Source organism: Macaca nemestrina, chromosome 1 (genome assembly GCF_043159975.1).
Source record: "Macaca nemestrina isolate mMacNem1 chromosome 1, mMacNem.hap1, whole genome shotgun sequence".
NCBI classification, from domain to species: Eukaryota; Metazoa; Chordata; class Mammalia; order Primates; family Cercopithecidae; genus Macaca; species Macaca nemestrina.
Genome location: NC_092125.1, coordinates 37,373,811 through 37,386,065, shown reverse-complemented (window position 1 = coordinate 37,386,065; position 12,255 = coordinate 37,373,811). Strand labels below are relative to the sequence as shown.

At 35.9% G+C, this 12,255-nt stretch overlaps 1 protein-coding gene across 10 annotated transcripts in view; it reads right to left on the bottom strand.

The window, feature by feature from the left end:
- LOC105484511 (tudor domain containing 5) overlaps positions 1-12,255 on the bottom strand; it is a 94,060-nt gene that overhangs the window by 34,857 nt on the left and 46,948 nt on the right. For 9 of the 10 annotated variants that reach the window (XM_011746202.3, XM_011746203.3, XM_011746208.3 and 6 more), the window contains 4 exons: positions 10,837-11,049; positions 10,432-10,498; positions 2,296-2,496; positions 1,155-1,313 (listed from right to left, as the gene is read on the bottom strand). In XM_011746202.3, the coding sequence (XP_011744504.2) occupies positions 1,155-1,313; positions 2,296-2,496; positions 10,432-10,498; positions 10,837-11,049 (640 nt within the window). The remainder of the gene's footprint in view (positions 1-1,154; positions 1,314-2,295; positions 2,497-10,431; positions 10,499-10,836; positions 11,050-12,255) is intronic. The other variant, XM_011746205.3, reaches the window with a different exon arrangement.

The following is a 12,255-nucleotide window of genomic DNA, read 5'->3' as shown; positions in this document are numbered from 1 at the left end:
TTTTCTAATAATTAGTAAATGTCTACTCAAAAAATCATCTCTATAATTTTAAAAGTCAGATATATAAAACACATTAAACAAAATAATATTTTTACATTTTATTCAAAGGAAATAAAAAGACATTGTATCAATAAAACAAAACATTTTTGGCCCTCAAATTAAACACATCCTGTATTCTTAGCCCAGTATCTGTTGTTGTGAGGAATATAAGACTTGGAGAACATGGTTTATTTGTTCAAGAAACATTAAGTCCTCACCATATGCTTCACTTGCCTTTTACACATTGAGTATCCCTTACCTAAAATGCTTGGGACAAAAAGTGTTGCAGATTTTGGATAATTTTGGATTTTGAAACATTTGCATATACATGAGATATCCTGGGAATAAGACCCAAGTCTAATATGGAATTCATTTATGTTTCATATATACATTATATGCATAGCTTGAAGGTAATTTTACATAATATTTTAAATAATTTTGTACATGAAACAGTTTGGACTACATTTTGACTGCAACCTGTCATACAGGTTTAGGTGTGGAACTTTCCACTTGTGATATCATGTCAGGACTCAAAAATTTTGAGATTTTGGAGCATTTCAGGTTTTGGGTTTGTGCATTAGAGATGTACAAGCTGTCTGTATAATGAAGATACGAAAGTACAAACCTGGTAAGTTGCTGTAAAGATTAAATTAGTTAACACATGTGAATGCTTTTAACAGTGCCTGCCATGTGGTACAAGTTCAATAAATAATGCTGTTGTTCTTATTACTGTGACTGGAAAAAATACATAATAATATTATAATACTATTATTACTGTGAAGGGAGGAGTTGCTGAAAGTTTATAGGGAAAGTAAGAAACGAGAATACCAGAAGAACCTGTGTACTGCAGAGGGAAGAACAGCATTCAGAGTCAGTGTAGTGAAGTCACAACTGCACAAAGGCAGCAGTGGAATTTAGCATATAAGAGCAATTGTTCAGGAGGAAGCATGACTGAAGCAAATGTTTAAGCCAGCAAATAAAGAGACAAATGGTTAAGATCACTGTGCAAAATTTCCAAACTCCCCCAAATTTGTAAAGCCTTGGTTTCTTCATCTAAAAAAATGAGGATTACAGTAATAAAAAGAATTATAATAGTATTTGCAAACATCTCTTACCAGGATATGTAACTCACTCTCTTTTGACTGTGGACTTATCTTTCGGTCTTCATTAAAATAGTGCTGCTGGGAAGGATAACCCAGTTCTGTCAAGACAATGTCCTCTGGCCCTCCACTGGATTTCGTGTATAAAGCTAAAGGGTTGAGCTCACTGAAACCCTAAGATTAAAAAAAGAAAAGGGATGGTTTAATTTACATGACCAACAGAAAAAGGGTGAGAAAGCACTTAGTAACTTTCAAATACTATGGAAGTATATTATCTTCCGAATTTTATTTATTACTTTTTCTTTTTGAGACGGAGTCTCACTCTGTCACCCAGGGTGGAGTGCGGTGGCGTGATCTCGGCTCACTGCAACCTCTGCCTCCCAGGTTTGAGTGATTCTCCTGCCTCAGCTTCCTGAGTAGCTGGGACTACAGGCGCGTGTCACCACGCCTGGCTAATTTTTTGTATTTTTAGTGGAGACGGGGTTTCACTGTGTTAGCCAGGATGGTCTCGATCTCCTGACCTCCTGATCCACCCACCTTGGCCTCCCAAAGTACTGGAATTACAGGTGTGAGCCACCACGCCCAGCCTATCTTCCAAATTTTAAGTTAAAAATGTCTCCATTATTGACAGTTTTTGCTAGTTACAAAAATTATCAACATAACAGTGAAACAGATGCTATCAATAATTGCAAAATAGGAGTGTTATTCTTCTCTAGGACAACTTCAGATAACTACTTTTTATTTTATTATTATTATTATTTGAGACAGAGTCTTGCTCTGTTGCCCAGGCTGGAGCGCAGTGGCATCATCTTGGCTCACTGCAACCTCCACCCCCCGGGTTCAAGCGATTCTCTGCCTCAGCCTCCCGAGTAGCTGGGATTACAGGCATGAGTCACTGTGCCCGGCCAGATAACTACTTTTTAAATTAATTATTTAAAATAAAAGTATTCCCATTTCAAAGGACAATTAGTCAAATGCAGTTTTTCTGTAGTCATCTGAAAATTAAGAGTGCTTTGCATTAAAAAGCCAGGAATCTCATGGATGTCTCTAATTGGTTAAAGAATAAACCAAATAAACTTCTTTATTAAATTATCTTATACCTTGACGTGGTGAAATTAAACAAAATATATTACAAAATACATCCAGACTGCTCCACCTTAGAAGAGATATTTTCTCGGCATACAATAGCATGGCCCTCTGTTCTCAAGACATGATGGAAATAGATATCTTCGTTTGAGGATGTGTCACACAAAAAAATGTTAAGGATTCCATCTACATATTCATCCACTACCCCTACTAATGGCTTCAAACCGCATAACTTCTGGAACTGCAAAATAGCTTTCGATGTCCAGTGTTCCTGAAATATGATCAAGATACTGGATTCAGGTGATAGATCTAAACATGAATTATAATAACCATATACAACAATGAATTCTGATGAACTAGAGATTGAAGTGGAAATAAAACCATAAAAGTACTAGAATAACACATAGGAGGATATATATTATTTGGGGATGAGAAAAGTCAGAATAAAGGAAAAATGATAAAAAAAATGCAATTACTGAAAAAATTTAAATAATTATGTAATGTGCAACTTCCATTTTCAGAAACTGTGAGTTAGATTATTAGACCAACCCTCCCAAAGAAAACAACTAAAAATTCTAGATAAAAGAATTATGAAATATATCCAAAAGGCATCAAAGAACTGACAAGCTTGAACAAATTATCAGGCCAAAACTGAAGGGAAAATGGGAACTACTTTTGTCTTAAGGGAACCTGCTAATCCAGGTAATTTGAACTTTGGTTTTTTTCTTTTTGTTTTGAGACAGAGTCTTGCTCTGTCACCCCGGCTGGAATGCAAAGGCGTGATCTCGGCTCACTGCGACCTCTACCTCTCGGGTTCAAGCGATTCTCCTGCCTCAGTCTCCTGAGTAGCTGGGATTACAGGTGCATGCCACCACACCCAGCTGATTTTTGTATTTTTAGTAGAGACAGGGTTTCACCATGTTGGCCAGGCTGGTCTCGAGCTCCTGACCTCAGGTGATCCACCTGCCTTGGCCTCCCAAAGTTCTGGGATTACAGGCGTGACCCACCGGACGGTCTAACAGGTCAAACAGGACAGACATCAAAGCCGGGGTGCACCCATGGTGGGGAGTTTACAGGAGAACTTTCCTTCATTAAACTGAGTCCCTAAGGAGATACACTCTCAGGGTAAGGAAGGAAGAAAATAAATTATCCTTCACATGGATTTGCAGTTCAATTTTCACATTACCAGGGTGGTCTACACATCCTCAAGTTGTTAATTTAAATTAACATGGTCCCAGACTGGTAATATTTCTAAATATCTGGCAGAAGCACATGTAAATCCTTTCTGGAGGTAGGCAACCTCAGCCTTTATTATTCAACCATTCTTCTGGTTAATTTTTCAAAGACAATGAGCAGTACATAGGCAAAGATAATAAAACACACAAAGAAACAATGACTCAAAAAAGAACAGAAACAATATAACAAATCCTCAATTTTAGATATTTTAACTTCTAGACAAATTATAAAACAACTAAACTTACTATGCTTAAAGCCAAAAAAACCCAAACAAAAACCAGTTCAGCTTGAAAGCTTCTGCAGAAATTAGCAATCTATAAAAATTGATCTAGCAGAACTAAGAAGTTTTAGAAGGTAAAAACATGATAACCAAAATTAAAAACTTCATAGGTTAATTCAATAACAGATCAGATATAATTAAAGAGTAAATTGGTAAAGGGTGAGGTATTTTGGAAAAAACTTCCCAGAATGCAGCACAGAAAGACAGACAGATGTAAAATATGATAGAAAGGTTAAGAGAAATGGAAGAAAAACTAAGAAGTTTTAACACTTTTAATTATGGTCCCAGAAAAAAAGCAGCAGAAATAAGAAGAATACAAATATAAATATGGGGGCCGGGCGCGGTGGCTCAAGCCTGTAATCCCAGCACTTTGGGAGGCCGAGGCGGGTGGATCACGAGGTCAGGAGATCGAGACTATCCTGGCTAACATGGTGAAACCCCGTCTCTACTAAAAATACAAAAAACTAGCCAGGCGTGGTGGCGGGCGCCTGTAGTCTCAGCTACTTGGGAGGCTGAGGCGGGAGAATGGCGTGAACCCGGGAGGCGGAGCTTGCAGTGAGCCGAGATCACGCCACTGCACTCCAGCCTGGGAGACACAGCGAGACTCCGTCTCAAAAAAAAAAAAAAACCAAATATAAATATGGGAAATAGGCAGTAATTGAAGAGATAATGGTTGGGAATTTGCAAGATTAAAAAAAGTAACAAAACACAAAAGAAGTCTGATGAACCATAAAGTAGCATAAATAATAAATTCATACATAAACACATAACACTAATACTGAAGAACATGAGCAACTAATAGAAAATTTTAAAACACCTAGAGACAGAAAGGACACTACCTTCAAAGGAGAAAATCTATTAAACTGACAGCTGACTTCTCAGAAAACGATAAGGGAAATCAGAAGCCAGTAATGGTATCTTCAATGTGCTAAAGATACTAACTGCTAACCTAGAATTCTATACTTAGTAAATACATGTTTCTATAATAAGTGAAAAATAAATGATATTTTCGGAAAAATACAACTTTGCTATCAGCTGACCCTCATTAAATAAAATCCTAATCAAACGAAGGAAAACAGGTCCCGACAAGGGTTTGACTGAAGAATGAAGGGCAGAGAAATATATAATTAAATCTAAATTGACATTATTTTATGCAATTTCTTGAGGGGTTAAAAATGGTAACATTACACAACAAAAAGGTCAGAAGAGGAGGGTAAAGGAGTTAAAGTGCTCTAATATCCTTGCATTGTTATACATATTGTATTTCCTAGATCAATTATTAAAATAGTGTATTTCTTAGTGAATTATTTAAAAAATCTCTTCAAAATAAGGCATGCATAGTGAGAAAAAGAATAAGTAGACTATACAGTATACACAAAATAAAGTGTAAGAGTTAAACCCAGATATTTCAATTATTACAATAAATGTAATGACTCTAAACATTCTGGGTGAAAGACAAAAGGTATTAGCCTGGATTAAAAAAAAATACAACTATATAGTTCATAAAAGACATATCTAAATATAAAGATACAGAAGGGTTGAAAGTAGAATGACAGTTTAAAAACAAACCAAGATAATATTAAATAGAAAATGATAGTTATATTAACAGCAGACAAATTTTTTTTTTTTTTTTGCATTAGTAGAAATAAAAGAGGTTAACTTCATAATGATAAAACATTCGGTCTGCCAGGAAGATATAACAATTTTGGTACTGTATATGTACCTAATAATATAGCCTCAATTGTATACAAAAGAAAAACTGACTGAACTATAGGAAGAAATACACAGAAGAATAATCATAGACAAAAGCCACACTTCTTTCAATAATTACAGAAAAGCAATACAGAAAAATCAGAACGAGTAAGTTTCACACAATAAAGTTGACCTTATGGACATATATAAAATATTATACTCAACAACTGCAGAATATACACTTTTAAAGAAGACACAACCATTTACCAAAAGTGACACTATACTGGACCATCTAGCAGCCTCCTATTTAAAAGGCTGATACTATCCAGAGGATGATCTCTGACCACAGTGTATTTAAACTAGAAATCAACTACAAAAGGACAAATTAGAAAAATGTTTATAAACTGAGAAACTTCTAAATAATCCATGAATCAAACAAGAAAGCAAAATATAAATTAGAAAATATTTTTAACTGAACAATAATAAAACTACTACACAGTAAATCTTATGAGATCCACTCAGAAAACTTATGAGGCTAGAAATAACCTAAGCTTGCACATCAAGAAGTTAGGGAAAGAACAGCAAAATAAACCCAGAGAAAGTAGAATTAAGGAAACAGTAAAAATAAGACAGAAATAAACAAAATAGAAAAAAAATGTTTATAATAGAAACAAGAAAGCCAAACTTGGTTCTTTGAAAAAACTATTCAAAATGGCAAATATCTGTCTCTTTAGATCCTTAAAAAAGACACAAATACATATTTGGAACGTAAAAGGACATATCACTACAGATGTCAACATCAAAAGGACAAAAAAAATTATGAACAATTTATGCCAAAAACAAAATTTAAATGACATCAAAAAAGTCAAGAAGGAATAAAAAATGAAAAGTCTACTATAAATATTAATTTTAATTTTTGTTGGGGTGGTAAAAGTTGCAACAAAAAAGATTAAAAACTTACTCAAAATTTACAAAATGAGTATTACATACAAACAAGTATATATTAGGTTAAAAATTAAACTTTTGAATAATTTCATGATTTGTAGCCTTTATACTTCTGTAGTTATTACAGCTTAAACTGCACTAAGAGTTTTGGGATAAATATATATTACATCAACATATGCTATAAACTCCAACATACAGTATTATCAATTTAGTTTGAAAGTTCTATGTCTTTTAAAGAAATTCAGAGAATAAAATTAAAAACAAGTTTTTCATATTTGCCCACAGGTTAACCATTTTCCATAATCGTCATTCTTCCCTGTAGATCTGCATTACCATTTGGTTTCACTTCACTTCAGAATTAAAAGAACTTCCTTCAGTATTTCTTGTTGTTCAAGATTGCTAGAAATGAGCTCAGTTTTTACTTTTTGAAAATGTCTCCATTTCTTCATTTTGATAGATATTTTCACTAGATACAGAATTCCACCTTGACTTCTTTTTCTCTTTCAGATTTCAATGTTGTTCCTTTCAATGGGCAGTTAGTTATTATTTATATTATTGTTTCCTGAATTTTCCCCCTTCTTGTTGCTTTCAGGATTTTCTCCTTTCACTTTAGATTCCAGAAGTTTGATTATGATGTGTCTAGGGTATGGTTTTCTTTGTATTTATTCTGCTTGGAGTTTGTTGATATTCTTGGATCTGAATATTGACTCTTTCACTACATTGTGGAAATTTTTGGCCTTTCTTTTTTCCATCCTATTCTCTCTCTCAACTCTTTTTCTGGGACTCCAATTACATCCCTGTTGGGGTAGCTGATATTGAACCAGAGACCAAGTCTCTGTCCATTTTCATTTTAATTATTTTTTATGCTCTTCTTCATATTGGATAATTTCTTTTGATCTGTTTTTAAAGTTCATAGACTTATCCATTGTCTCCAAATCTGCTACTAAGCCTATGCAGAAACTTTTCATTTATTTCACTTTACAACTCCAGCATTTCCATTTATTTTAAATAGTTTCTTAATGTAGAAATTCCTTCTCTGTTCCTTAATGATGAGTAAATCTCTCGGTCCTTGAACATACTCATAATAGCTGCTTTAAAGTCTTTGTCTGCTAACTGCAATGTCTGGGACATCTCAATGTTGGTTTCTACCAACTACTTTTTTCCTTGAGTATATGTCACATTTTCCCGTTTTTGTTTTTTGTTTTTCCATGTCTAGTGATTTTTAGTTAAATAGTAAACATCAATATGTTTTAGAGCTTCTGGATTCTGTTACGCTCTTCTCAAGAGTGATTTGTTTTAACTGGCAGTTAAAACTGTCTGGACCCAAACTCTAAACTGTCTCGTCTGCAGTCTGTAGCAACAGAAATCTCTGTTCAGTCACCTCAAATGCCAACTGTTGATTTTTCACCAGGCTACTGAGCTCTCCCCAGCACTTAAGATAGTTCAGTAGTCACCCAAGGATTTGGGCAGATCATATATAATGATTTGGGAACTCATCCATTCTGTGGTTCCCTACTTTCAAGTATTTCCACCCTAACTTCCAGCTGTTCTGCTATTTCCAAACAATGTCTTATAATTCTTTAAGACAGCAAGACTGCAGATTCTCAGAAAAGAAGCTTGAAAAGTCCCATTGCCATTTAACTTCTGCTTTTTTGCCTGCTTCCGATTTTGCTAATGGGCATAATAGTCTGTTGCTATTATGCTATTACCAAATGCATCAATTATTTTTTAAATCAGAAAAAAAGACACAGAAATAAAGTGAGATAGAGTCATTTAGTTAAAAACCTAGTTATTGAGCATTTACCACGCACAAAGCCATTGCTCTGGGCACTGGAGATTCAGTGGTGAACAAGACAATTTCCCTAATTTCAGGGGCTCACACGGTCATGCATAAACAAACAAGACAATATCAGATAGTGATAAAGCAGTATGAAGATAAAACAAGGTGACAATGAATAACTGAAGTGAAGTGTGCATTTTTAATTGTCAGGTCAAAGAAGTCCTTTTTGAGGAAATAACTTTTGGACTTAAATTTGAATGACGAGAAGGACAACTGTGAGATTACTGTGAATAAGCTATTCCAGCGATTAGAATATGCAAAAGCCCTAAGGCCAGAAGGAGTTTAGAAAGGAAGAAAGGAGGGCTGGAGGCGGTGGCTCACACCTGTAATCCCAGCACTTTGGGAGGCCAAGGGCGGGCGGATCACTTGAGGCCAGGAGTTAAAGACGAGCCTGGACAACATGGTAAAACCCCATCTTTACAAAAATAAAACAATTAGCCAGGCATAGTGGCGCACGCCTATAATCTCAGTTACTCAGGAGGCTGAGGCAGGAGAATTGCTTGAACCAGGGAGGCGGAGGTTGCAGTAAGCCAAGATCGCGCCACTGCACTCCAGTCCAGGCAATGAAGGGAGACTCCATCTCCAAAAAAAAAAAAGAAAGGAAAAAAGAAAAAAGAAGAGAACAAAAAATGGAAGCTATCTGACTGATATGAAAGTAATGAACACTGGCTACAACTGAGTCACAAATTTAATCCTGTGCTTCCTGATGGCAAAATAGTAAAAAGAAACTTATTCGGGAATCAAATGCAACTAAGAAAACAACCTTGAATACAAGCTTCCATCAAAAAACATATTTTGCATACATTGTTTCTAATAGTCAAAAATTAAAAGTAGTCTGAATGTCAAACAATAATGGTTAAACAGGCTATGATGCACATTTACCTAACAGATTACACTATGAATCCAATAAAATTGAGAACTTAACATATAAAAGTACTTACGCTATAATGCTAAGCAAAAGAGCAGAATACAAAATATTATTACTATTTTAAATAATGCTGAAAACCATACAAAAAACCCCTTGCTCCCAATATCCAATAAAATAACTGGAAGAAACATACACCAAATTTCTAAACTATGTATGTTTGAGTGATGGAATTACAGTAATTTTTCTTCTTTTTCTTCCTTTTTTTTTGGGAGACGGAGTTTCGCTCTTTGTTGCCCTGGATGGTGTGCAGTGGCACAATCTCGGCTCACTGCAACCTCCACCTCCTGGGTTCAAGCGATTATCCCGTCTCAGCCTCCAGAGTAGCTAAGATTATAGGCACCCACCACCATGCCCGGCTTTTTGTATTTTTAGTGGAGATGGGGTTTCACCATGTTGGCTAGGCTGGTCTTGAACTCCTGAAATCAGGAGATCCGCCTGCCTTGGCCTCCCAAAGTGCTGGGATTACAGAAGTGAGTTTTTCTTTCTTCTTTACAGAATTTTTCAGATAAAAAATATTTTTAAAATCCATTTATATGTGAGCAACTGATAGATTAAGCAGACAAATATGGCATAATAAATGTACAGGTATGCGCTAGTAAGAGTTCTGAAGGAAAAATGCAAAGTTAGGTACATAAGATAATTATAACTACAAAAATGCACCTACATACATGAAAATGACTCCTGCTCCATTCCACCTCAAACCTCTGCCAAAATGTTACTAGAGAATTATCTTGAAAACACGTTATCTGTCGGTGGCAGTTTCCTATTTACATCCTTTAGTTGCTCCCCAGCCTCTAAAGGACGACAATATTCAGACTTCTGAACATGGGTCTTCACATTAGGCTCCTATTTCTTTGACATTTTCTACCATGCACCCACATTAGCTCATCCTATATTCTGTAGCCAAACAGAACTACTTAAAATTTCTCCCATTTGAGATGTTTCATGCTACTCTCTCTTTGCTTGGAATGCCTTTCTTTTTTCATCTAGTTATCTTCCTAATCTTCCTTCAAAGTGCCACTCAAATGCCTCCCTGATTACCTTGGACAGAAACAAGCAATCTTCCTTTTGCACCTCTATCATACATTCTCGAAACCTCTCCTATAGCAAATTTTATATGGCATAACAATTTCTGTCTACATGTCTGTCTTCCATACTCTATACACTGACTTCTTTGAGGGTTGGTTCTATGTTTTATCTTTATATCCTGAGCATGTAAAACTGTTCTTGGCACATAATAGGCACTCAAGTGTTTGCTGATTAAATGGGAGAGAAGCAAACATACCTCTACTGGTCTCACCCAAGCCAAAGAACAAGGGATAGCCTGAGCTGGAAGCTTTGTGTAGCAGCACCTGCAACAGATAATCAAATATATAAGTTAAATCTTCCTGCTATTTAAATGCACCTCTTAGCATGACCCAAAAAATCACTTTCTTAATAAGAGACGAAAACGTAGTCTCATCATTCAAAATTCAGTGTCATGTAAAAGACAACACAAGAGTTACAATCCCTCTGTGAAACGAAATGACCCAGTTGTCAAATATGCACTAAGAAGAAACAAGGAAGGGAAGGAAGGAAGGAAGGACTGGAGGGAGGAAGGCAAGAGAAAAGAGAGATCCCAACCCCACAGAGCTTCAACACTGCGATTCAAAATTTAATTCATCCATTGTTCTAATTCAATTCAACTCACTTGAGGAACCTCAGGGAGGACTTCTGAACAATTCCAATATTTCCAAAGTCTGGGTAGAATACTTCAACTTCCTGTTTCCCAAGGACTCGATGGATAATGACCCGATACCACCACTTATCCTCAGAAATCCTCACACAACAGAGATGTCCCGGCTGAATAAAACATTCTGGCATGACATATCGATCAGAAACCAGCTGATTAGAATAACAGCGCCTGTGGAATTCCATAATACAGAGAAATCCATAGGGGAAGAAAAAATTAAAGATAATTTTTATCAATGTATCAAGCCAGAAAGTCTTGGCAAAAAGCAAAGAAAAAAATTTTGACTTTGTCAAATTGTTAATGCTCATTAATACCAATTAACTGTTTTTTTCTTATCTGAGTCCCATCTCTTCATCAACAAACTTCTTCAAAGAGAAACTTACATACTCATTTTCTGATCTCACATTCTCTGCTGGATAGAATGTACCCTAACTTCATTCCCCAGTACTTCCTAGGATAAATTAGTTTTAAGACATCAACGACTTGATGGCTCCCAAATCCAGCAGCCTCTCTCCTCAGCCTTCAATACACATGATCTTGCTGCAGCGTTACCCTGTCCTGTTTCAAACCCCTTCCTAGTTTCTAAGAGACAATTCTCTACTTCTTTGTCAATGGTTATTTTTTTACTGGCTCTGTATTGCATTAAATGTTGAGGTTCACTGGGGTCTTATCTTTAGGAAGTATAACATAAGCTTAGGAACCAATAGCCTGGGTCCAAATCCTGACTCCCTCATTTACCAGTTGTGTGACAATCTTTCTGTGCTTCAGTTTCCTTGTTCAGGATGGGGATGATAAAAATAAAACGTGCTAAACATCTGAAAGTTTAGGACACTGTACACATATAGTAAGCACTCAAATATTAGCTATTGTTCTTGCTATATACTGTCTCACCCATTTTCATGTCTTATACCATACTACTGATCAATTGTTAATTCTCAATCTATCTCTAGAAGGCCCTGTATCCTTTCTGCACTTCAAAACTGGAATATTTCCAACTATATGGAAGACATGCTACTTGTTCCTCAATACCCATTCTCATCTTTCTCTTTTCTCTAGTAATAGATTCTCCCACCATTTAACTGGGTAAATGGTCATTCAGGTTTCCCAAGCTCTCCTGCATCTAGCTGTGGCTATGTGAATGCTAAATTTTGGCCAATGGGATATGAGCAAAAGTGTACATAGTTAAAATGAGTACATTTAATGTGTATTTTACCCACAGTTTCAAAAGTGAAAATTCTGAGTTGTGTCTTTTAATAAAACAGGTATCTCTCCCATCCCCCCACTTCTTTTTCCTCTCCCCACTAACTGGCAGGAGGACTGGGTGGTGGTAGTGGTCAGTCACACCCAAGACCACGTGAACAGGGACAACACACTATT